The sequence below is a fragment of the Rissa tridactyla genome, chromosome 8 (genome assembly GCF_028500815.1).
Source record: "Rissa tridactyla isolate bRisTri1 chromosome 8, bRisTri1.patW.cur.20221130, whole genome shotgun sequence".
Classification (NCBI taxonomy): domain Eukaryota; kingdom Metazoa; phylum Chordata; class Aves; order Charadriiformes; family Laridae; genus Rissa; species Rissa tridactyla.
Window position 1 is genome coordinate 12908703 of NC_071473.1, and position 24046 is coordinate 12932748.

The following is a 24046-nucleotide window of genomic DNA, read 5'->3' on the forward strand; positions in this document are numbered from 1 at the left end:
TCTAATTCAGCTTTAAAGCCAGTATAGTATTCTAAGGCTATGCCATAATAGCTAATTTGCTTGTAAATGGAGATGGGTAATGCTTTATGTGTGACTTCCCACATCTAGATAGTGATTTTCATCTCCATTTATGAAGAAATTCTATGTAAAGAAAGCCATGAAGTGAAAGCTCCTCCTCCCTCTTTCACAAATCCTTTGAATATTAAATTGGTTTGAAGATATATGTTTTGAAGCATACAATTTATCCTTCCCCTGTCACTGCAATTTTAAGATGCTTTTATTGGCTTTCTAGACCTAAAAAAACCAGGTTTGGTTTAGTTTTTGGAATTATTTGATCAATGTTCAGTTCTGATACACATGGGAAAACTAGTTTTTCCCTATGAATAAAGGATTTCAAATAAAATACAGGGATCATTTTCATCATTAAAAACATACCTATATATAGATAGATGTATGGATTCAGATCATCTTTTCCCATCTGTGTAAGACCCAGATTCTCCCAAGACAGAAAAATACCATTATGTGAAATCCTGATACCAGCGCAGCAGGATAGGTAGAATTAGCAGCTCATTAATGCAATGTCAGTTGAACAAATGCTTGCTCTCCCTCAAAAAAGGAAAACATGTAAGCAAAGAAACAGCCAAACAAAATAACCCTGCCAGTCGTCATGGAAAATGCTGCTGCTTTGTGAATAGAAATGCTTCTGCTTTGTCTAGAAGAGTGCTCGTGTTGTGTGTTAAAGTCATAACCCTGGGAGATACATTTCACAACAACATTTCCAGTCGCTCTGATCTGTGCAGGGGTGGATGGGGATGACAAAGCTCTTGTTCTATTGGCATTATCCTGAAAAGCAAAAAGATGTGTCTGTCCACAGGTAGCCAGGCATTTACCACACCGTGCTTACACTTAGTTACATTCAGTTTCCAAATACAACCAAATAATAGTCAGGATTTAGAGACTCATCCTACGTTCGGTAGTGAAGGTGTAGGGCTAGCAAGCTGTCCAAGCCGCGCTGGTCGGGCTCTCACTTCACACTCCTCCCAAGCAGAGTTTCCTTTATTTGTCGTCACCCAGCCAGGGAGCAGGAGCGGTGTGAGGTCCAAAGGGCCAGGTACAAATGCATTAGTTGATCCCACCCTGAATCACCCTACTTTAAAAACTTGGGGACCCAGTGGGAATGGTGTTTTGAAATGTGTTACCTAATGTTGCTGTCTTTCCATGGCCTACCGCGAGGTTCATTTTCTTCTTGCTGTTGTGCTGCGGTTAGCTTACAGCGTGGCTATGAGACAGCGTCGTCTTCAGAGGGCAAGGGTGTGCTGTCTCTATAGTCCTCATTTTCATTCAGCATGTTCAATATTTTGATTCCAGCTTTTAGCAGTGACAGATAAATTTTCCTCTCTTTCTTTTGAGCAAAATCAGGTATTAAATGGACATAATGGTTTGATGAATAATCCAGCAAATCTGTTTAATATTTTCCTGCATGCAGATCAACAGCAAATTTACAGAGGGTTTGTTAACTTAAGTTCTGTGAAAAGACTTGGGAAAAATAAGTATCATCTGCTCTATTGTATGATTGAAGAGATATCATTATTTAACTAATTATATATGAAGCAAAATGCATTTTCACTAGTAGCATACTTGCTGTGCAGAAAACCAAATGTTATTTATATTCAGCTAAGACTCTCCAGGATATTTCATTTCTCTTTCATTTTTTGATCCCGCTGCGGTTTTACTGGAGCCACTGCAAGCTCACAGGAGCGCACTGCATGTAGAGCGATGATCTGAGATGGTACCCCAAGTTTCACTACTCACATGCATTGCTTATGTGTTGTGGAGGGAAACAGCTAATTTGAGTATATTTTAAATTTAGTACTTCAGTTTTGGTAACTTTAAAGCTTGAAGAAGTTTTAGATTTTTCATGCTGATGGATTTGCTGCTTCTTCTCCTTTGCTAGTGCAAATGCTGCTCTATGGAAACAAATCCGAATGAGAATGATGCACCCAAATGGCTGAAGGCAGGGAGAGAGCTGCAAGCCTTCGTGGAGTGCTGAGGCCACAGGGATGTGGGGAGCAGCAGATTTCCAGGGAGGACAGTGTATTAAGGCAAGCGTCTCCAAATGAGGACCAAGCTTCCACTCCTAGAATTTAATGTTAACAACTGATTTCAGGATTTGTCAGTGGCAGGATCCCACTTAGCCTCATTAATTTGTGAGGAGATGATTTCTGATCAGGAGACCCAGCAGAGTATTGTAGCAATTGGATTGGTACACAGGGATACACAAACTCTAATGTACTGCTGATGAGCAGATTTTAAACAGTCACAACTAGATATTTGCACTTCCTTTAATTCCTGTGCTGTAAATGCCCTCTTCTATAGTATGAGGGCATTTTCCATATAGTTGCATTAAACAGCAGGAACTGAATTGATGAAACTCTTGTCATGTTCCTCCGAAAGTAAAATTAAATTTCACTGGCAACAAAAGAGGGGTTGCAGGGGACAACACTCCACCCAAGAGATTCCACCATCACTGATGAGGTAATTCAAGAAATTATAGAAAATCTATATCAGAATTTTCTCCCAGGTTAGGTCAGTTTAGGAAGCAGAAGGTACCAAACGCTTACCAAATTAAGGGCTCTTAGAACATTTTTCCCTTTTTGTGATAATTATAAAAAATTTAAACTAAGAGAACATGCCGTTCTGGAGTTGAGCCAGCCTTCAGGGCTGAAAGCAAGCCTTGAAATTCAAAATGTAAATGAAGGTTTTTGGAGATGGAGCTGCTGCAGACACCATCCCCTTGCAGGAGGCCACGCAGGTTCACAGGGAAGAGATTGGGATATTTCTGAGCTGGTGCGGCAAAATGTGACTGTATTAGTGCTTTTTATGAAATGTTATTTCTAACAATAACATTAACTCCCTAAATCTTTTGGTGTTTTATGAGTTACTCTAGTCTGCGGCACCCTCCTAGGCATCTGGGCCCTTTCTAAGTTCGCTTCCCTGCCCTTTCAGACTTTCAGAATGGCTCCCCAGGAGTTTTATCTCTTGTCTGGCAGAGTTGGGGCAAAATTACTTTTCCAGACCTAGTGGCAACTAATGCTTTAAGGAGCAGCTGGCAGGAGGTACAAGTAGCTGGCATGCCATTCCTTTTTTACAGTCACTGAGCATATTGTTCCCAAAATTTTACTCATCCGTGCTGGCTCAAGGCCTACATCTCCAAAGCAGGGTATCGTCACGGAGCTTTATTCAGGAGAGCGAGGGCTGGGGGAAGTGGAGGAGGAGGAGGAAGCACGAAGAGGAAGAAGAGGCTCTTTGCATCACTGTGAAGCATTTGAGTTTAGAAAAAAACCATCCTACCTAGCCTAAGCTATACAATTGTCTTTAAAAAAAAAAAAAGTCTTCACTGTTTGACAAATGCATTGCTGCCTTGTTTAATAGTGACCTATTTCAGCCTATTTTTGTATGTACTTCACAAGTTATATATTCTGCAGTCAGCATTTCTTGAGTTAATTTTGTAGATGTTTTTAGGAAATCTGTTTCTTAATGTTAAATAATTTGTCTTGGGGTTTCTATTCATAAGTATCTTTCAAATTTCACAGTAGAATCATAGTAAGGAAGTTCAGCAGTTCAGAGCCTCAACAAGATAAAGAAGAAAAGACAAAATTTGGATTCACTCCTTTTTTAGGTATGATGCTGGGTGAATGCCAAGCCCAGACAGGCTGGCTGTCTAGGTTATTAAAATGGTTGGTTCATACTGTTTAGAGGAAAGAGAAATATCACCAGATGACACGTTGGTTATGAGGCATTTCATCTGCTTTAAATTTCAGTTTGGAAATTCCTTCTTAGGGAGAGGAGGGGGAGAGTTTCTTTTATGAAACCTGTATTTCCCTAAGTCTCTGCTGTTTCCCTTCATTGCCTGTGGTTGTCACTGATTTGAAGCACTGCCCCATGGTGAAGAAGGCACTAAATAAAAACTGATAGTCCCCCAGTGATGGCACCTGAGGAATTTATCAAGTTTTATTATCTGATCTGGGCTGCAGGATGAGGGCAGGAAACGTGGGTCTGACCTCGTGGCAGTGAGGAGTCCTGCGGGCTTTCAGCTCCTTGGCAGCTATCAGGCCACGGGCTTTATTTTACAGGTCTAGTAACTAAGCTCTCTTCTTTGGAGGTAGCTTAGGAGTGATATGTTTTCATTAATGTTTCTGCCTTATCCATTGTATTTTTCCCAGCCAGTGATCTCTTTGGGAGCTGGATACTATGTGGATTTCATACTAATTATAAACCAGCCTGTTATCGCAGAGCTAGCCACGTTCCTGAGCCCAACGAGTCCTGAATTTCTACTTCTAAAAGTCTGAATTTCAATAAAATTAACATTATGAAACAAAAATGGAAGGAGCAAACATCAGAGCAATGAGAAGAAAGGGCATCTGAGACAGCCTGGCCTTCCTGTCCCTGAACTTGCTTTTAAAACCACGGGACATTTTGCTGAGGGTGTTTGCACGACCACTTTGGTTTGTAGAGGCGTAATTCCCCTGGGGTGGGCAGCCCCTGGCCGGCTCTGCCTGCACCCGGGTGCCCTGGGTGTTTCACCAGGCTGGAGCACGGAGAGTTTCTCCTGCGATTGCACTTGCACCTGCCAGAGTGAAGGTTTTAAAGGTAACCCTGGGAATGCAAAATGTTCCCCCCTCATTCTAGCTATTTATTTGTTGGTAGATGCTGTCATGTTATGAAAAGAGGTTAGTGGAGAGAAGGCTTAAACCTTGGCATGGGAGGAACCAAAGGATCCTTTCTGTAGGAACAGCAGCTGTTGTTACTAATTGTGCTGAGTTACACAACTTGATCCTAGCACAGACCGTTTCACATTCATATTTCAGTGGATAGATCAAAAGAAAATAAACATGAAATAGAGAAAAATGGAGAAAACATCAGAACAAAGTTTGTAGAGGAGGGGAGGGAGTTTTTTTACTGTATTAGTTTTGGTGAGAGCATTTTTTGTCATATGTATAATTATTATCTCTACTACATTGTATGCATTTATTTTTAAGGGATTCATTAATTAAAAAGTTTTAATTTATTGCATTGCACCAAGGACTTCCTGAGTCTGTGTATGTACAGGCATGCAAATGCTAGCTTTTAAAATCTAGGGCTTTTCTAGGTGCCCTAAATTTTTACACATCTGGAAAATTATTTTCATATATATGACATCTTTTTAATGCTCTGATCCTTGCAGCTTTCTAGAAGAGTGTTTCAGTTTTATTTTAAGTGTAAGTAGACCTGTCTGGCCTCAGCAAGCGCAGAGTGCCACTGCGGCAATGTGTAGGCTAGTTTTATCCTGTCTGCAGCAGCGCTTTCTCCTGGCTGTGCAATGCTTTTGAGGGATGGTTCCAGATTTTTTACTTGTTTCTAGCCCTGTGAATCTCAAAAATCTCCATTTCCCTAGCCTTCTGGCCAGGGTTTTACCTCAACTTGGCTTTCCCCTGGCGAACACAGTTGATTCAGCTTGTGGTTCACGTGCTGTTGCCCGTGGCAAGTTACCCTGAAAAGGAGAAACGAGGGGCTCAGTCTCTTGGCTCGCTGCTCTTCATGCGTGATCAGGAGTAAACGCAGCTTGCTCTAAGGGAGAAATAAATTGTAAAATAGTGCTGCAGGGTCTTCTGGGACACAGGTGAGTGGGCATAAGAATGCCCGTCCTGAGGACATGAATATTTGGGAGGATGTTCCATGCCTGGCATCCCAGAGATAGAGTGCGCGGGGGGGACTGCTGGGTGGGGGCTTCCCTGAGCACCATCACTAGTGTGGTTCCAGAGGTGACATCGCACCTGCTTTGGTTTTGCAGCAGTGCTTTCCCGTGCAATATTGCGGTTTCGTTCTGCCACTGTTTGCTTTCTCACATCCTCCACTGAAGTTTATGAAGCCAGGGCTAAGATTGATCTTTGAGACAAAGCATTCTTTGTAATTTGCATAGCTTGGGTTTTTTTTTCCTTAAAAGAAATGCCTGCCACAGAATGCACTTTTGGTCTCAAATCCTTGCACCTATTAGGGAAACATTTCTGTATCTTGCATGTATGTATGTACATATGTATGGTAAACACCAAAAGAAATCCCATAGCTTGCAAACATTTTTGCTGTTGTATAACATAGAAGCACAGTTTCTCAAAGATCTCCAGGGATGGCTGCACCTTTGCTGGGGCTTGAAATGGTTTCCTGCCAAATAGGAAACCCTTACCAACCACCTGATGGGCAAAGAATGCCCATGCCTTTTGTAAGGAGACTGGCCAGAAAAGTCCTTCTGTTTCAGCAACTAGAAAATGGTCTTCTAAAAATTGAAGTCTTCTAAAAATTGAGGTCTGATCCTTTTGGCAAAGTCTTCCCCTATTTGCTAGTGGAAATGAGAGTCAATGAATATTTACAATGTAGGAAAACCCACCTTATTAAAATATGTTCTGTCTTTCTGGGTAGAGTAAAAATTTTGACTTGGATAAGTATTGCATGGTTTTGGCATTAATCTGAAGCTTTACCCGAATTACTTGATCTTTCTGAGTCTATAAAAATCAAGTTGGAAACCTTGAGAGCATTTTGTAACCCTGGTGTTTCAAAGGTTTGCTGTAAATATAATGGGAACAGTGTTCTGCTGTGGTGTTTCAACACTTCTCTTTTCAGTTTTGTTGGGGAAGGTGACGGGCAAAAAAGAATTGTATAGATGTTTAAAAATGTTTGAAATATATAGTACAGACTTGGTTCACTGCATGATAAAACCCTGTTTTGGATTCAGTGTGAGAATAGCTTAAATTCTGACCAAAAATCCCATTTTTCCATACATGTATCACCTGGGGAATCTTACTTACTTCAGTTTGCAAAAGGTAATTAAGACTTCAGTGTCATAATAGCATCAGAAGGCATTTTGCCATCATGTCTTTGCAAAGGTTATAGCATTAATGAGGTATGAAAGCAGATAAGGTGTACGCTGAATTGCCTCCTTGTAACAAGCTCAAATAATGAAGCACCTCATTTAGTTAGGGACAGGAATATGCAATTCTAAATCTACTTCAGAAATATATTTTGACCAATTCAGAAACCAACAACACCTTGCATGGAATTAATCTTGGGCTTAAAACTCTTTAAGAATAATGTATAATACAAATGCTTTATTTTCCTTACTCTTCCTCACTGGGAACAGAAAAGCACATAGAGACAAGCAGTTTAGGATCTTGGTCAGTAAAAGCAGAGCAAGACTTTTGTCCTTTGTGTAGGAAAAATGATGATTCAAAAGGGAATATAGGTTGTAGGCATTGGTTTCTAAAGAACACAGGCAGGTGATGAATTTTGTACAGAAGAGTGTGCTTGGGAAAACAAGAAGCTCTTTGAAGTTCTTTTTTACTGCTGCAATTTGAGAAACTGGGGTAGCTCAGTCTGCATCACTCGCTGATACCTTTGGATATGACTCAGACAATACAATTTGAAGAGACATTTACAGATTAGGGACTTTTTTTTTAACTTGCAAAATGTGTTTCACTGCTAAATGGCTGGTAAATTCACACAGTTTAAAAATATGCACTGAGTTCAATTTTTTATTTTAGATTTGTGGTTCATCTTTCTTTTTGGAGCACTTGAGCATCACTGCAGCTACAGCACTGCACCTTGTGATGGTCCTTGACTAGCTTCTAGGCGAGAGTATTTGCATATTAATCCCAAAACATCATGAGTGGTATTTGAAATCTCAGGCAGCGATCCTACCAAACTACATAAATTAAGGGTTCAACTCAAGTCCAATCACCAATGGCTACGTAATCAAAAACCCAACTGGACACAAAAGCCTGATGTAGCACAGTGTGCATGTTTGTGGTCCAGCCCTTAGGGCAGACAAAATGCTCAGCTTTCAGGTTTATTGAAATGAGCTGATTTCTGCCTGGGCCTGTACATGTGTTCATTGCAGGGGGGTGGTTATTTCATGAGTCAGGAGGGAACCTGTGAGGGAGGGTGCAGAAGTACAAATACAAGTAGTGCATATTTTCATGGTACATCCTTGTTTTCCCCATGCGGTGGCTTCCTGGGCATTTTATTCCTTGGGTCGCAACGCATTTGATTTTCAGCACTGAGCAAATGTTACGCTGATTTCTTAAAGGTATGCACAAGTAAATTCTGTCTGATGGTTTGCCACTTGCTCTCAAGGTGGCAAACAAGCTTTTTAATCCCAAGCAAGCTCTTTCAGTGCTGGATAAAAATGTAATGTACGGGAAATTAGTTCAACTGAAAAGCAGAGTTCTGCCAAGGGGAAAATTTTCACGCCGAAAGTCTGTCATAAAATTTGAGTGATTACAATGGGTGAATTTACAAATTGCTGTCAAACCGGTGCTGAATGATGTTAATATGGTTGTTTAGGGCAGTGCACATTTAATTATTAATTGTTATGATACAATGCCATTATTTCTTCTGGGTCTATATATTTTATTTAGTGTGCTTCTGCTATTGGGATTTTGAGGCAGCTATGTCAATACAAAGCCTTCTCCTTCGAATGTGGAGCTGAAGAGCATGTAAACCTGTATCAGTTTCTTGTGGGTAAAACATTACAGAGCAATGTATGAAGAATAGTTAAATTAACTTTGGTGCCCTTCAAAACACATATGTTTGAGGGGTGGAATAATATGTGCGTTGAGTTGAATTCCAGAAGGAGAGCACTTTGGTGAAAGCTCGGACTGAATTTCGTTCAGAGAAATACACTGAGAATTCAGTACAACTCAATGCAACAATGCAGTTAACTTCAGACCATGCATACAGGGTGGAAAGCACGTTACCTTCAGGAAGTGCCGTGGGATCTCCAGGATTTGGAATTGCAGTTTTACCTCTCACCCCAGGATAGCCCTGTCAGGCTCACATTGGTAGTCTGGAATTTTGATTTTTTTTCAACAAGACCAAAGAACACCAATGCCAATACCAGCCTTTTGCTCTCTTCCCTTTTGTGCCCCATGTTCTTAGGAGGAGATATCAGATAATGTATAAAATGATAGATTTCTGCAATATCCCTGTCTGGGGAGGTTGACCTACGTGCTGTGGTAGTTCAGCCTCTTGGCAGTAAGTTTCCCTGTATTTGCGCTTTAAGTAAAAACTGCAATTTCTCATCACTCTTTCTGACCCTGGTGTGGTAGAAACAATCTGTTCTCACCGAGACACACTGACACTATGTGGAACTGGAGCAAATATAAATATGGATTTATGTTATAAATCTGTGGAAAATTTTGAGAGAAAATTATTTTTGAGGAAAGTCAAGTTTGTTACATGGACAGCATGATGGAATTTCTGAATCAATGAAAGGACAATGCTTTGGCAAAGAGGGTACATGGTTCAATGATGAATGGAAAACAACAGCTAGAAATCAAAAAACTATACATACTAATCAGGTAATAGAATATTAGAATTAGTATAAACTCAGTAATGAATTTGAGAACTTCAGGGGCAAATCAGTGGCTAGAAAAGCTATAGGACTCTGAAGAGCTGAAGGATGTCTCTAAGCTGATGAGTGGAGTACCGAGATCCCTACCCCAGGGCAGATCAGGTCCGCTGCAGTGTCTGGCAGCCGAGGGCATCTGGTCCGTGGCTGGTGTTTGTGGAGCCACCTGCAGTGTCATTCTCTGGAGTTCATAAGTGTGCCTCGATGGCACAGTCCAGGTCAGAGCAATGACTCAGTAGAGTTGATGTAATCATTGCTAATGACAGGATTGCTTATAAGAAGTAATATTCTATCCTTAGAAGACACAGGTTAGCTTGGCAATACAGGAGAACAGAGAAAACAAGGAACCGTACTGCAGCACATCTCAGGACAGGTGCCTCTTGTAGCACTCTGAGTAATTTCTTTCTGTTGACATAAGTTCATACAAAATTTTCAGTTGAATAAGTCTTCTCCTTTGTAGCTGAACAGAGAGTCTGTGCTAAATAAACAATTTTATTGTTTCAGTGCCTAAGCTGATAAGTCTAAAGGCAGGAAATTTGGGATTGAACTGACATTTTCAACAAAATTTTAAAAATCCTCTTTCTTGCTGTACATTTTATTCTGAGTCCCTCTATGTTTGTTCCGCTCCCCCCCCCCCCTTAGTTTGTATATCTGTTGAAAACCATTGAAAATCAACCTAGATACAAAAAAGTTTTTTTAAAAACTCATGTTTTCTTTTTGGAAATATTGAGCTGAAATATCGACCCCTTCAAAGTTTTCATGTCTGCTTTTGGCTGAAGGCATTAGTGGAATTTACCCAAGTGTCACAAAGACACTGTGTATAGCTCCAGTGTCAGGAAGGGCTGATAGGACTCTTGGAGGTCTAAACAGTTGAAGCCAGAGTAGATGCACTTACCTCTGATGAGACAATAGTATAATGGTACATGCAGAGCTGATGTAGACATGTTTAAAACGGTCCTAAAAAACTGGTAAGGTTGCTCAAAGTGCCAGAAAGATTATGCATAGAGTACAGGCGTGCATAATGTGTAAGCTCCTTGAGAAATGATGTCTGCGTTAAAAATCATATGTAAACAATATTTTGCTTTGTCTTCTGCTAAGGCCTGCCTTGAAATGCTCAGGCCCCCCATGATGCAAGCGTAGGCTTTTCACAGCGTTAAGAGGATTTGGTGCATGTATTTCATCCCTGGTTCTGATGACTGAACTAGCTTGCTCATTAACTGCTGGACACCTCATTAATTTTTTCAATGAACTTTTTTTCCTTGCCTTCTAGGTTTATGATGAATGTGACTTGGGAAGGTAAAGATTTGTCCTTCACAGCAGATGGTTATCAGGCACACCCCAGGCTGGTGGTGATAGTACTGAACAACGATCGCGAATGGGAAAAGGTGAGCATTACTTCTGGGTAAAAGACGTGATAGGAGAGACTTGGTAGAACCCTATTAATGACAAGTAGACAGGTAAACGTCACGGATGTCAATGATGATACTCTACTGTAGCAGGGTTGTCACAACAGTTCAGAAAAGATAATTTTACCTTATTCTGAGTAGGTCTAAAGAGTTTTAACAGGGAAAGCAACATATCAGTGAAGATGTGCCATGTGGATTTCAGAAGAATGTTGTGAAACGCACCTTGCATTTCTTCTTACAACTTAGTAAAATAAAATGGATGACTGAAAAATCTGCAGAAACTTGGGCCTTAACTACCTAAATTTGGATAGATTGGTGTATCTTGGCAACTCCAGTCCTCTTATTTGCTTGGGTTTGTATTCTTCGACAGATTTTAGAGTAAAAGTACACTTTTTTTTTTTTAAACTGTAAAATTCCTGTTGAATTGGAGGATAATCCCTATAATGTTTGCCTAAAAAATCAGAATCTTGACTTGTGTTCTCCTGATGGGTCAGGGATCTCCATAAACTTCTATATTGACTAGAAGGAAAAGTGTCTTAATATCAAGGCTAATCATATATGCAAGTAATAAAAAAAGTTTTATCACGAACGTTTTTTCTTTAAAACTCCTACCTCAGCCTCTGATTGTTTTGGCTCTGAGTATTGCAGGCTATCTGCGCTCCCATGTTTTAAAAACAGGGGACCTTATAAACTGCTTGCAATATGAGACTGTAGGAAAAAATACATCTGTATCATCTACCAATTTTAATTTAAATTCATAAAGCATGATCCTGCATTATCTAAATTGCTGATGAAATCTATGAACTCTTTTTCTTATAGTTTTAGGATCCTATAAAATCAACTTAAAACTCCACTTTGTAAGACTGCAAGACTCTTCATGATGTTGAATAATAATGGCAAAATAAGAATTACTGAAGGACATCTCAGTCAATATGCTAGTCATGCAAAAACACAGAGAGTAGTTCTAGATTATGCTATGTATTTCTTTATGTTCTTTTGCTGCAAATTTAATTCTCTGGATAAATTTAATCCTATACAAATGTGTCAATCTGAATCTTTGGAGGAATCGTTTGCTCAGTTACCATTATGAAAATTTCTTACCCTATTTTAAAATTCTTCAGCAGTCTGCATATCATATATAATGTTCTGGAAAAAATATTATACTACTTAGGGAATATTAGTATGAGGCACCAAAGGGAGGAAATAGTTAGAGAGGCAGCCAACAATGCTTATGGTATGATAATTTCGTTTGTTGCGTACCTTGAAACTTCTCTAAAGAGACCACTTAAAGGACAAGAGGAGAGAGGTTTGATGTTTTTGAAAAATGAGCTAACAGCAGCAAAGAAATGCTGTATATATGAACTGACATGATTTCCAACAAATAACTTGAGTCTGTTTTAACCTTCAAGCGACTCTCCTATCAAGGAATGGAAGTTCTGGTGCAGGTTTTGCTGTATCTAATGCTGCATGTTGTACGGCAGCAGCGCACGCTCCACCTGCTGCGCTGGGCTACAAGACTCTCCGTAGGCCGATGCTTACGTTGTCTGTGCACGGTTTTCCATCTGGTAAACCCCTTCCTGCTTATTGCTGTGTTTGAGGGACTTCTAGGAGGAAAAAAAGAGTGACTGGAGGGAGGCTCCTGGCCAGAAAAAGATGTATGCATCTGCTCCTAGCTGCCCCTTTGCTTTAGAGCCCTTTTGGTAGCCGGCCAGTCGAGTTACTTGGGCAGAGACAGCCTGCCCCTAGCTGCAGCTTGTGTGTCTGCTTCTCTATCGTAGGACTATGGGAAGGGGGCCAGGTTTAATTATGTCAGAGGGGAGAAGTGGAAGGTGGCCAAGAACGGGCTGTCACCACCAGAATTATTCTTCTGACCACAAGCTGATCCCTGCCTCTGTAGATGAAGAAAAATAAACTGACTAATCAATTATCCTGGCAAGGTGGATGTAGCTCTCGGCGATCTCGGAGCGCCCCACACCCATATCAGCAGAGTGTCACTGTGCACTGCGGAAATAATAGGACAGTTCCTCTGGCTGAGAGACATGAGAAGGCCTTTGCCCACCCTCTGGTTTATTTGAACATCCCTTTAGTATTGTCTCGACATTCTTTCCAAGTTGCATTTCTCACCCCGTATCTTTTAGCCTATTTCTTTCTCCTTGTTCCCTTCTCCTCGTGCTGTTTTGCTCAATTGAAAAACTGTCAAAGGTACTCATCTGAGATCTAACATTTCCTGCTCCGAGTTTCCAGACAGGCACATGCTTTTACTTCCAATTACAATATTGCAATGAGCATCACAGAATTGTTTTATTGAAGTCTTATTAAATATCCTCAATCGTATATGGAAAACATCAAGTCCTAGAATCTAATTAAAGGATTTCTAATGTGAAAAACTGACAACGCAACAGCCTGCTAATCCTTGTAATGTAACTAATGTACAAGAAGTTGTGAGTAGCTTCTTTATTTATGTAAGAAAGAGTAATTGTGTTTTATGTGAAGATTTTTTCCCAGTATTCTCCTGAAAATGTAAGATCTAATTTTAAAACTCAGTTTTCTTTGGTTTTAGTATAATAATCTGCTTTTACTTAAATACAATTTTTTGTTGGTCTCAAAATTGATATACATGACTTGAGCCTTGAGGTTACAGAAAATCCATTCAACCACAGTTGAAGAGCATACATCTTACCCCTAGGAAAATAAGTTCCTTTTACTTTACGAATGACCCAGTATCAAAACTTTGAAGTGGTACCTTCACATATAAATGGGGTCGATGGAGGGATTTGTCCCATATCAGATTCTGAAAAAAGCTGGTTGAATGATAATAGTTTGAAGACTGAAAATCACTTTTGGGCATGTTCAGCAGGCATCCAGCAAGATATTTTGACAGATCCTAAAGCAGCTACTCAAACTTCTGACATCAACATTCATATACTTGCTGCTAATCTTGACAGGCGAAGGGGCTGCTCTTCTCAGGCAAGAGATTTTTTAAGGAGACAAGCGTGATGTGCTTGTTTCAGTGAAACTTGATAAATTTGCCAGAGTTAACGGTGTTGCCCAAATAGCAGGAAAGCACTGCAGGATCGCTGTGCTAGTGCTGAAAAACCCCTCAGAGGTCCAGCAGGACCAGCTGCGACTCCTCCATGAAGCTTATCTCGGCGAGGTGTGACCTGGGTGTCTCACCCGGCACATTAACTTCACCGAGTTGCAAACTTCACAGCCTGTTAGTCTAGCTTTTCTTTTCCTTTTTTTTTTTTGAGATTTTTTTTTTAATGTGGAAATAAAAACAGTCAATCCAATATTGAAATCATATACTAGAATGTTATTAGCAGTAGCAAAATTAGGCATTTTAATTAGCCGTGCTTATCATATATGTTAAGTAAGGTAAGGAGGACTGTACAGCATTTAAAGATGAGTGTATTCCACATGTAAAGAGGAGTTCCAGGGTAAAACCAATTTTTACTGGTGCTCCCAGATAGATACAGGTAAAATTACCATGGTGATCTGTGTTCTGGGTGAATTTGTGAATATAAGTGTCCTACATTTTTTCAGCTAATGAATTTTTACAAGAAGCAAGAGTTAACAGGTACTACATTAACAATTGCTAGTTAAATGCCACTGCAAGAACCCTTACTTATACCGAGGTTTATTCTAAATGTAACCAATCATCTTTAACTTTCTATTAATGCAGGATTTAATGTAGAACTTGATTTTGCTCTGATTACCTAGCATATGCCAGATTTACAAGCTCTGTGTGAGGTTGTACACATTTGTATCTAAGTAGGAATGAGTGGGCAGAGGGTGCGCAATTCCTGCCTGGAATAAATGAACCAAGGTCTTCACAGAGAGCTCCATCTGGCTACTCACATCCGCCATCGTGTAGCCAAGAAGAGGCAGCTATCGTATCTAATGGTGTAGCTGAAACTTGACTGGACAAGAACTGAAAAGCATCCTGATGCCTCATGATAGACTTTCCCTAAAAGTTATGAAGAAATGCATATATTTAAATAGAACAGATGAACTTGCATAATCTAGTCATCCCTTTGCTGGCTTATCTTTTGTTGGTAGCTCTGTGGCCTAACACGATATATTATCTTTGCCCATACCAGAAACAGCATGCTCTTTAACATCTGTTGGGTTGTCATTTTCTTTGTCCCATCCTTGTTGCTTTGTGTATTTGGTCTTGCTGAAATATGCCTATACTGACAGTTACTGTCGAGTAAAAATTGCATATTGTTTCTGCATCAGTGAGCTTTTACTTAGCCTGAAGGCCTTTCCTTTGACCTTTATGGTACCGAATTGTTTGAATTGCATCTATTATTATGCAGCATTTCTTAAATCCCGTATTCCCAAAGGGGATGGTTCCCTCCTCTCTGCTGCTGTAAAGGAATTGCAGCTACCGTGGAAAGCAGTGGTAAAGTGTGCTTTGCTCCTGTTCTTTACAGCTAATATTAGAGAGGAGATGAAAGAGTAGGAAGACTTTCAGGGCAGGCAGCTTTTCCTCTCTGGAGGTAAAGGTATGGCAATCTAGGCATTTCTGGAGAGCTGTAAGGTCTTCACGGAGTGCAGAGGTGACAAAAAAATCTTCCCTCGCTGGGAGGTGGAGAAAGGGGCTGTCAATTTGTTTAGCTCTTTTGCTTTCTAATGCCATAACAACTCATAAAACAGCTTCTCTGACATGAGTTTGAACTTTTGCGCTACATAGTTATTTGGGACGTTTCCCAGTACCAAAACTCTACCAACCACTGAGGATTTGGTGAGTGCTAATTACTAATTCGGTATTGAAAAATGAGGCTATAGGAGGTGGTAGCTTTTCTTTCTCCCGCTGTTTGTTTATAATCTCTCTGGGCACCACATTTTCCTCTGAGCCCTGCCGGTCGCAGGATTGGAGCCTTCCTGGCAGCATAAGGAGCAGCCATGAGGGAAGAGCGGTACATTTGCATACCCCATCTGAGATTTTGCAGCAAATTTTAAAAACTTCAAAGTCTTTAAATGGACGTCTTCAAACCACCCAGGACTGTAAAACACTCCCTATTAATAAGACATGAAAGTGCTCGCATCATATTTTGTCATTTAAATTTAGAGTGTCATTGTGAAATACAGACCTTCAGAAACGCAAAGCGACACAAAGGTTTGCGGCAGAAGGTATAGAACAGATGCTGCTTCTGGAGGAAGGATTTTGCTCTTGTGCTTGGTTCTGCAGCTGCCTGTTATTGCTAACCCGACAAACTCAATTTATGCTTTCTAGTTATTGACTTAGAACTTGCCAGCGTAGCTCTTCCTTGTAAGTGTAAAAGTGTGATGAAATAAAAGTAATAAATAGTTTTTCTATAAAGCAAGATGAGGTAGATTTTGCATTTGCTCAGCATTATTTTCTTCACAAAAGGGAGACAGCTCAAAAAGCGTTTTGCAATATGTGTGTCTGTGTTTAATGTAGAAAGAACATCCCTGAAAATTTTTCTCTTTTCAAAGGTTTGGTTGGGGTAGTCCTGGGAGTGCATTTAGTATCCATGTTGTCATGTAACATTTTTTCATACAAAAGGATGATGACTGTGTATTCCATACAGTTCCCATCTGCTGGGAAGAGGGTGATAGGACCGAGTTATTTGTTTGTTTTCTGTGAGATATGCCGGTGTGACAGACTCTCTTTTCGTGCCAGCATTGGCACGCAAGGGAGAACATACTCTGCTCTTTTCTCTCTCTGCTCAGGATCTGGCCTTGCTCTTTTTCTCTGATTCAGTGCTCTCTGTGAGGGTGTGTGATTAGGATTATGTCAATCATCCTTGTATTATTTAGAGACTGCTTTAGTGTGCAGTGGGAGGCGCGTCTCCGAGAGGTACAGCAATGCGTAACTTTGCAAGTCATCTGTCTTAGGCTGGCTGTATTTATCTAGCTGTTACACAGAAACACGGCAAATACTTCATTATCACCTCCTTGGCTGCAGTCTTCAAAAAATAAATAGGCACACGTGAGGTGGTCAAACCACAAATGTAATACAGTGAGTTTGTCAGGTGCTTTAGGCAACGGTGGATGAGATGAGGACCCTATGATTGCTAATTCAGGCCGACACCGAACAAGCTCTTCCGTGCTCTCGGCTATTTTCTGCTTTCCTTCCTGTATCCTGTAGAGATTCAACCAAAGGGAATATTCCAGACTGCATATCAAGATGGAAAAAATAGGAAAGAATGTACAAGTTCAGAAGAAGTACAACAGTGTGCACACTCGAGTGGACACACAGCTGAGTTTTGCACCTACAATAATGAATCAAGGGTTTAATTTTCTGTTGAAAATGTATTTTTTTATGACAGTCCCAGTCTTTTGGCCATAAATTAAGGATTTTTATAATCTGGGGCAGGATCTTTCCCCAGAATGATTCTATTGCCCTATTTTCAAGTGAGGCACATTTGTATTTCTCTGGGATCGCATCATGATCTGTCTAACTAGAAATGACAGAAATTTACCATAAACCTCTGGATATTTTGTGGCATTTACACACAGTAAAGGTATTTGCATGCAGTTTTTAACAGTTCCATAACAGAGCATGTCTGCATTCTTTGAGCGTTATCCCCAGCTTGGATTTTCTTTTTCTAAAAACATTTGTTTTACAAATAGAAACTACTGTGTTTATTACTTTGAAATCTTTCTTAATGCAGTTTTACCTTCCCTTTCCATTCTTGAATCTAGCAACACAGATATTTCATTGTATATGCTGAGAATAAGCTCATTTTCACTTTTAATTTCTCTAGTAATGTTAATTGGATTCTTAGGAGATCTAAGCAGGAGAGCTACTTGTGCTCCTTGCACTCCAAGCATGCTATTCTCTTCTTCATTGCTTGACCTGATATAGACTGTAACTAAATGTAGTTAATTTGGTTTAAGGTTGGTACATAAATCAAATTTTCAGACCTGTCTTTGAACTAATTGGTAGTTTTATCTTTCAGATTGCATAATCCAGAAGTCCAAATGTTCCTCCTGTACTTTATTTAATACTTTATTAATGGTTGTCATTCTAAAAAAGTCACGTTACCTAAATGAAAAGGAGATTTTACAGAATGCATTTTACAAAAATAGCTATATTTTCCCCATGTTCTACGTGTACCTAGAGGTGCTAAGGAAGTGATTCCTCAGCACATGAGATTTTGAAACAGCATATGGTTGCAGGTGAAGATAACTGTGAGTTACACCAAAATGGAGACCTTAAATACTCCTCATCTTCCAGGAAAAAGGCAAGGAGTAGGTGAGGAAAGGGATGCAGGTAAGACTGAGCAAACTGCCTTATTCATTTACAAAGAAATTTCCTGTCATTAGGGAGTGGCTACACCAAGTATAAATGTTTTATCTTATATTGGCTGCATTTTAAATTCAGCATGGCTGGGCCTGCCACACCGACTCAAATACGCGAGATTCTTCTTGATGCAGTTGGCACATGTCTCTGGCTGCCTACTGTTAGTGAGCTGTGTTTCAGCTGAGTTCTCTGGGGCAGCAGTCTTACTTCCAGGAGCTAGGGGAAATGATTTTCCTGATCGACACGAAGTTTTGAAATCTTAAAAATGTTTCCATTCTGTTTCAGAAGGAAAAAAAGTTAAAATTTCAAATTCTATGGATCAGTAACCCAAACAAACAAATAGATTGGAGTAGTTGAAATTCTTTCACCTTAAATTTACTTCCACATATTTTGATAAATTAGTATGTATTTCTACATAGCAAGTCCAGAACTATAAATGAGTTTATTAAAACATCTTTATTTCTGTTTATGAGATATTTCAAATGGTGTTTTTATGTTTTGATCAGTAAATAGCCCACTTTCTGAACTGTTTTCTTAAAGAAATTAAGACAATGGAAACTATCTTCAGAAAAGTTCACTTCTTCCCATTTCCCGTGCTATCAAAATATAATTTGGGCAATCTGGCAGGCCTGTGCAGTATTTTAACTCCCTGTTGTCCTCTGGCTACCTTTTTCCAAGCAGTGGTGGTTTGAAGACTGAGGAAAGAAAAAGCTTCTGAAAGGCAAAGAGTACCCTTGAACTTGATCAAGTACAAGTGGGAAGTTTTAGGCTGCAGGTGGAAAGAATGAGAGTCATTCTTCACTGTAGTGTAAAAATTTCCACAGTAGAGGCAACGTGTTTCTGTGCTACATGTGAGTTCTATTTTTGTGGACCTGTTATTCTTTGATAGACTGGCTATGAAAATTGTCTGTGGACTCTGCTAAGAGTGTGTAGAGTTACTGTTCAGTGCTGTTTCATATTGGAGGCTTGTAGGTTGACCTGCAAATTAATGTGTTCTAGTGTTCAAATAATTTGTCGTTAACATTAGAAAATGTTGCATAAAGAATATCTGTGTCAGAGATACCAATATTAGTAAGTAAGCATGCCAATTTAAACACAGGCCCCTTCTACTTCAAATCTAGATGCTTGAACTTGGTTGGAGGATGCCACGTTTAGTTCATTTCATCAGTAGCTATAATGATCATGGAGTAGCACGCTCCGAAAAGGAGTGCTGCGAAACACTGGAGGCAATTGAATTTTGAAGCTGTCCAGGTTGGTAAACTACTTCACTGTAAAGTGGTTTATTCAAATATCACCCTTGTCTCCTAGTGAGAGCAGAAACTGAACTTTTCATATTCAACTTTTTGTACTTTACTTATGAACTTTTTTGTATTCTTCAGCATTTATAATGACCTTCACAGGTGAAACCAGGACTTGCATGCTTTTTTTAAGTTGGGTATTCTGCTTTGTTGTCATAGGGAAGCCACTTTAAGAGGTCAGTGTTGAATAAGGACTTAACATTTGTGTTTGCACACAAATTCTTACACTTTATAAGCATGCCTCTTTATAATGTTCTTTATAATCTCTTTATAATGTTCTGAAATAAAATGAGCATGTTATAACCGATTGGTTTGTTCCCTAAGCATTTGAAGGTTTTAAAGACATTCAAAATGGATATTGACCGCATCTAATACTAGATCTGACTTCCATAAGTCACATAAATGCCAATCCTGGGACACCTACATATGGATGCAATTTCATAAATTCTCTGTATTTCGATGGGGACCTGTTCATGGTTTAGTTTTGCTTATTCTACAGCTTTTTTGTTTCATTTCAACCCCTCACCCTGTAAAGAAGGGATACTATCAATTTCGCAAGGATGTCGGAAAAATGTAATAATGTGTGAAGATACAAAACATTGTGTAAATAATTAATATCATTCATATTCTTAATAACAATGCTATAATTAGTTCTGCACAAGCTAAAAGGCTTCTAATACAATTAGAAAAATCCTCTCATATTTTGACTATGTGATTCAATTGTAAAAAACTAAATTATTACCATCCACTTAAAATAAATGAGAAAGAAAGAAAAAAGTGTTTTGATCATTCAAACCTGTAGCAGAATGATAGAAGTGCAGCATGTAATCACCAACAGTATAGCTATTTTAAAAAGAAAGTACCAAATAAACATGAAAAGGGTTCACTTGTGAGTCCAGCATCAGTGGCAGAGCAAATCCGATGCCTGTGCTAACCATTTATTAATTAGTACAGGCAAATCCAACAGAAACATTTCCTAAACAAATGGAGTGACCTACAGGCTCTTTCTAATTACTGTCCTTCCTCGTTTGCCATTCTTAGCCCACTGGCGAGGATTTTCAGAGCTTTTCTGCCTTTTGCTTTTCTATTGTTCTTCATGATATTGATATCTTTCTCTTATACTTTTTTTTTCATTGTGCTTTCTGACCCTGTGGGTTGCTTAATGTACAGGTGGTAGGAGGGATGACCTGCAATGAACATGCGATTTGTGCACCTTGTAAAGCCCAGGTGAAGTTATTGTGCATCCCTGGGACTGCAGTAGTAGACCTCTTTGGATAGAGAGGTAGGAATGCCCCTAAGACATAAGGCAAGGTCTTAATTTTTAATCATTTTTAAAAAGAAAAAAGGTGAGGTGTGAATATTGAGATAAAGGAATTTATGAGACTACAAGGAGTGAATATTGAGATAAATCCATAGAATGCAACAGATGATAAAGAAAATTTTGACCTAACATTAGAGATTCACTCAACACCTAGCACTTCAATACAGATGCAACTGTCAAAAGAAATCAGCATTTGCCTAAATTCAGATATTTAAAAATATCATGGGTTTATCCTTCTCAAAATAATAAGATGGCAGTTACTCCAGTTTACGTATGAAAGAGTATCATGATTTGTCTTTTAACAGCATCAAAACAGTCGTTACGTTATTGATGGGCTTAGAGAACTCATCTTGTCATGGGCAGCATGTATCGCTGTTGGTCCATGGGATGGTGCCGCCAGTGCCGGGGGGGCTGGCAGAGGGAAGTGCTTCAGGGTCGGGCAGAGCTGCCTCCTCCCAGAGTCCTGGAGCGGGTGATGTAGAAAGGCAGGTGCTGCCGCGGCTACAGTCCTGAACGCGCAAATGCAACTCAGCCTCAGTCACGTTTCTTTTCTTCTTGCTGGTTGGAATAGGCAGGCGGTTGGGCACGTTTTCCACTTCTGAAAGTCATCGTAGTACTTGGCACGTTTGCGGTTTGACTGAAGGACTGAACTGGCTGGAATTCTCCCAGTTCCAGATGGCCAACTTCATGGCACACTTAGGGCATAGATATAAACAACACTGTGTAAGCTAACATAAACCAGCACAGACTCTGCTGTGACTGCGATTACACACCATAACTTGATGATTAAACTATTTTTGCAATGTAACTGTCTCATACAGAGTTAAAAAGATTTGTTTCCCTGTGTATGTTTTTTTCTTTCCCACGAAGGCTTCATCCATTGTGATTTGATTAAATTTCATACTAGAACTGTACGTAGTATAAATCCTGTGCCCAGTGCCCTTGATGTAGGCATGAATTCCTAATTCCCTTGAGATATTTTGAATTTCCTAATTTAAATGTATAGAGATTGTATAGAGATTTGGCATTTCTGCCTCCTACATTAAAGTTCAGCAAAACATTTTGACTTATAAACAGGATGGAAAGGAAACTGCAAAGGGTGTTTGCTTGTATGCTTCCTTAAATAGGAATGGATATAAATCATGTTCTTTGGGAATTTTTGTGATTAATTTTAAAGTCTTTAGGAGACAGAAGGTAGATGACAAATTTTTTTTACATTTTTTAGGATGCCAGTGTCTCGTTGTACTGTTAATTCCCACCATTTTCCTTGCAAAACAAATATTTTAGCACTCTCGTGATTGTTATAATTTGTTTAGCCTAAGCAACTGAAGAACTATTAAATGCATTAGGTTATAAATTTTGTGAATTGCTAGCTCTTTTTATTATCTATCATCGCTACTTGGATAAAACATGCAATTAGATTTATGGTAACAAAGTAGTTAGTTAAACACAATCTGAGGAAGAAAATGCAGGAGTTTTTGAAATATTTTAAACATATGCCCCTTTCTGGTGTTCTGGAAGTGGAAATAAAAGTAGGTTAATTTAGAAGGCATAATTAATAATAGTAAATAAATAGGCAATTTTAATATAAAGTGGAGTATGCTTTCTTAAACTCCCCCAACAGTTGGCATTAACTAAAGCAGAATTAAATCTGTTATTTCTAATAAGAACTAAATCATGCACAATTGAACTTGTGTTTACTAAAACCGTGGTTTGCCTGGCTGAGGTGTGATGGAACCCTTGGGAAAGGCTTTCCCAATGGCTTTGCAAACTATAGGAATAGAAGAGTCTTCCCTTTTGAGAAGACACAGAAATAACACTCGGATACTTTGGTTATCAGTCTGATGTGTATGGGTGCGTGGGGGGATTAGTTTTCTTCTTTTTATTCTTTTTTCTTTCTTTGAGAACTGTTTTCTTATTACTGCAAATTGGTCCTGATTACAAATGGAGTATCTGGTTGCTCTTCTGGCTCAAGTGGAAATTACACATCACATTTCAGTGCAGCTGTAGCCAGGTGATAGATAGTGTTAACTGATGCCATCCAGTCCTAATAAAGCTGTTATATCTTAAAACAACATTACCTTACTTGTCTTTACCACAGTACGTTTTCTCACTTCCTGCAATTACTAAACAGTTCTAAAGTAACTTTGATTTAAAAAAAGCACCCAAGACAACTGTCTTTGAATGTAATTTCCTGTAGCTATATCCCAGCACATTTAATATTAGGTCTCATTTGTCAAAACCAAGCAAGCGGACATCAGCAGCCTGTGTATCTTGGCATTTCAGGTGGGGAAATGGGAGAACAACTCCCTGAGCCTGAAGTACTCTGTCTGGCCCAGGTACAGCTCTTTTGCAGACAGCGACCCAGACGATAACCATTTGAGCATTGTCACCCTGGAGGAGGCTCCCTTTGTCATTGTTGAGGATGTGGATCCTTTGATGGAAAGTTGCCAAAAAAACACCGTGCCATGTCGTAAATTTGTCAAAATAAAGTAAGTAAATACACAGCATTCCTTTTTTTTTTTAATGTTTTGAGTGCAAAATATATTCCCCTGTTTTCTCATTAATTCGCTCCCTTGCTTCTTTAAATGTAGAATTGTTTTCTGGTACTTTGCTGTTCTTTTCCTCTTGCTTCCTATATTTGCTTTTCCTTCTGCATTTCATTTCCTTTCTTTTCCCTTTCCCACACGGGATGCTCTTGGTTGCATATCTTCCTTCTTAATAAGTGAAAAGGTTCTGGTTATATACATGTAAGTCACATTGAATTAACAAGAAGATAGTAAGTTTATAGTAAATTCAAAGTCAACTAGAATTAGCCCTTTTCAGTCACATGGAAGAGCACTGTGTTCTAAAATTGGATTGTTTTAATGAGTCCTCTTTGAATTGTTTCTGGTTATGTTGAACTATGCCTGTTTTAATTAGTCTTCAACAATTGGAGAATGTCTCCTATTCAAAATGTGCATTTATGTTGAAGTTTGGTACAGGATAAACTACTCTGGCGTAAAATACCACTGTGACATACCATCTAGAGAAATGTTCCCTGCTTTGATTGCTCTGTAACTTTGAAGTAGTCATTAGAAATCAGTGGAAAATTTCTCATTGTGCATTTATCAGTGTTGTTTCACCGGTTCCGTGCTTCAGTCTACATATTTCTGAACTGAATATAATAATAACAACATTTTTTACTGAGCAGATGTTGGGGGATGTGATGCATGTTTCTGAAGATTTCCAGAGACCGGTTGCGCACGTGCTTCCTAAGTACTTAGTCAATTCCTAAACTATTTTTTATTTCAATTTTCAATTCTT

At 39.3% G+C, this 24046-nt stretch overlaps 1 protein-coding gene across 5 annotated transcripts in view; it reads left to right on the plus strand.

The window, feature by feature from the left end:
• The window catches only part of GRIN2A (glutamate ionotropic receptor NMDA type subunit 2A), a 233908-nt gene that overhangs the window by 145283 nt on the left and 64579 nt on the right, over positions 1-24046 (plus strand). For all 5 annotated transcript variants that reach the window (XM_054212709.1, XM_054212707.1, XM_054212705.1 and 2 more), the window contains 2 exons: positions 10710-10824; positions 23027-23232. In XM_054212709.1, coding sequence (XP_054068684.1) covers positions 10710-10824; positions 23027-23232 — 321 coding nt within the window. The remainder of the gene's footprint in view (positions 1-10709; positions 10825-23026; positions 23233-24046) is intronic.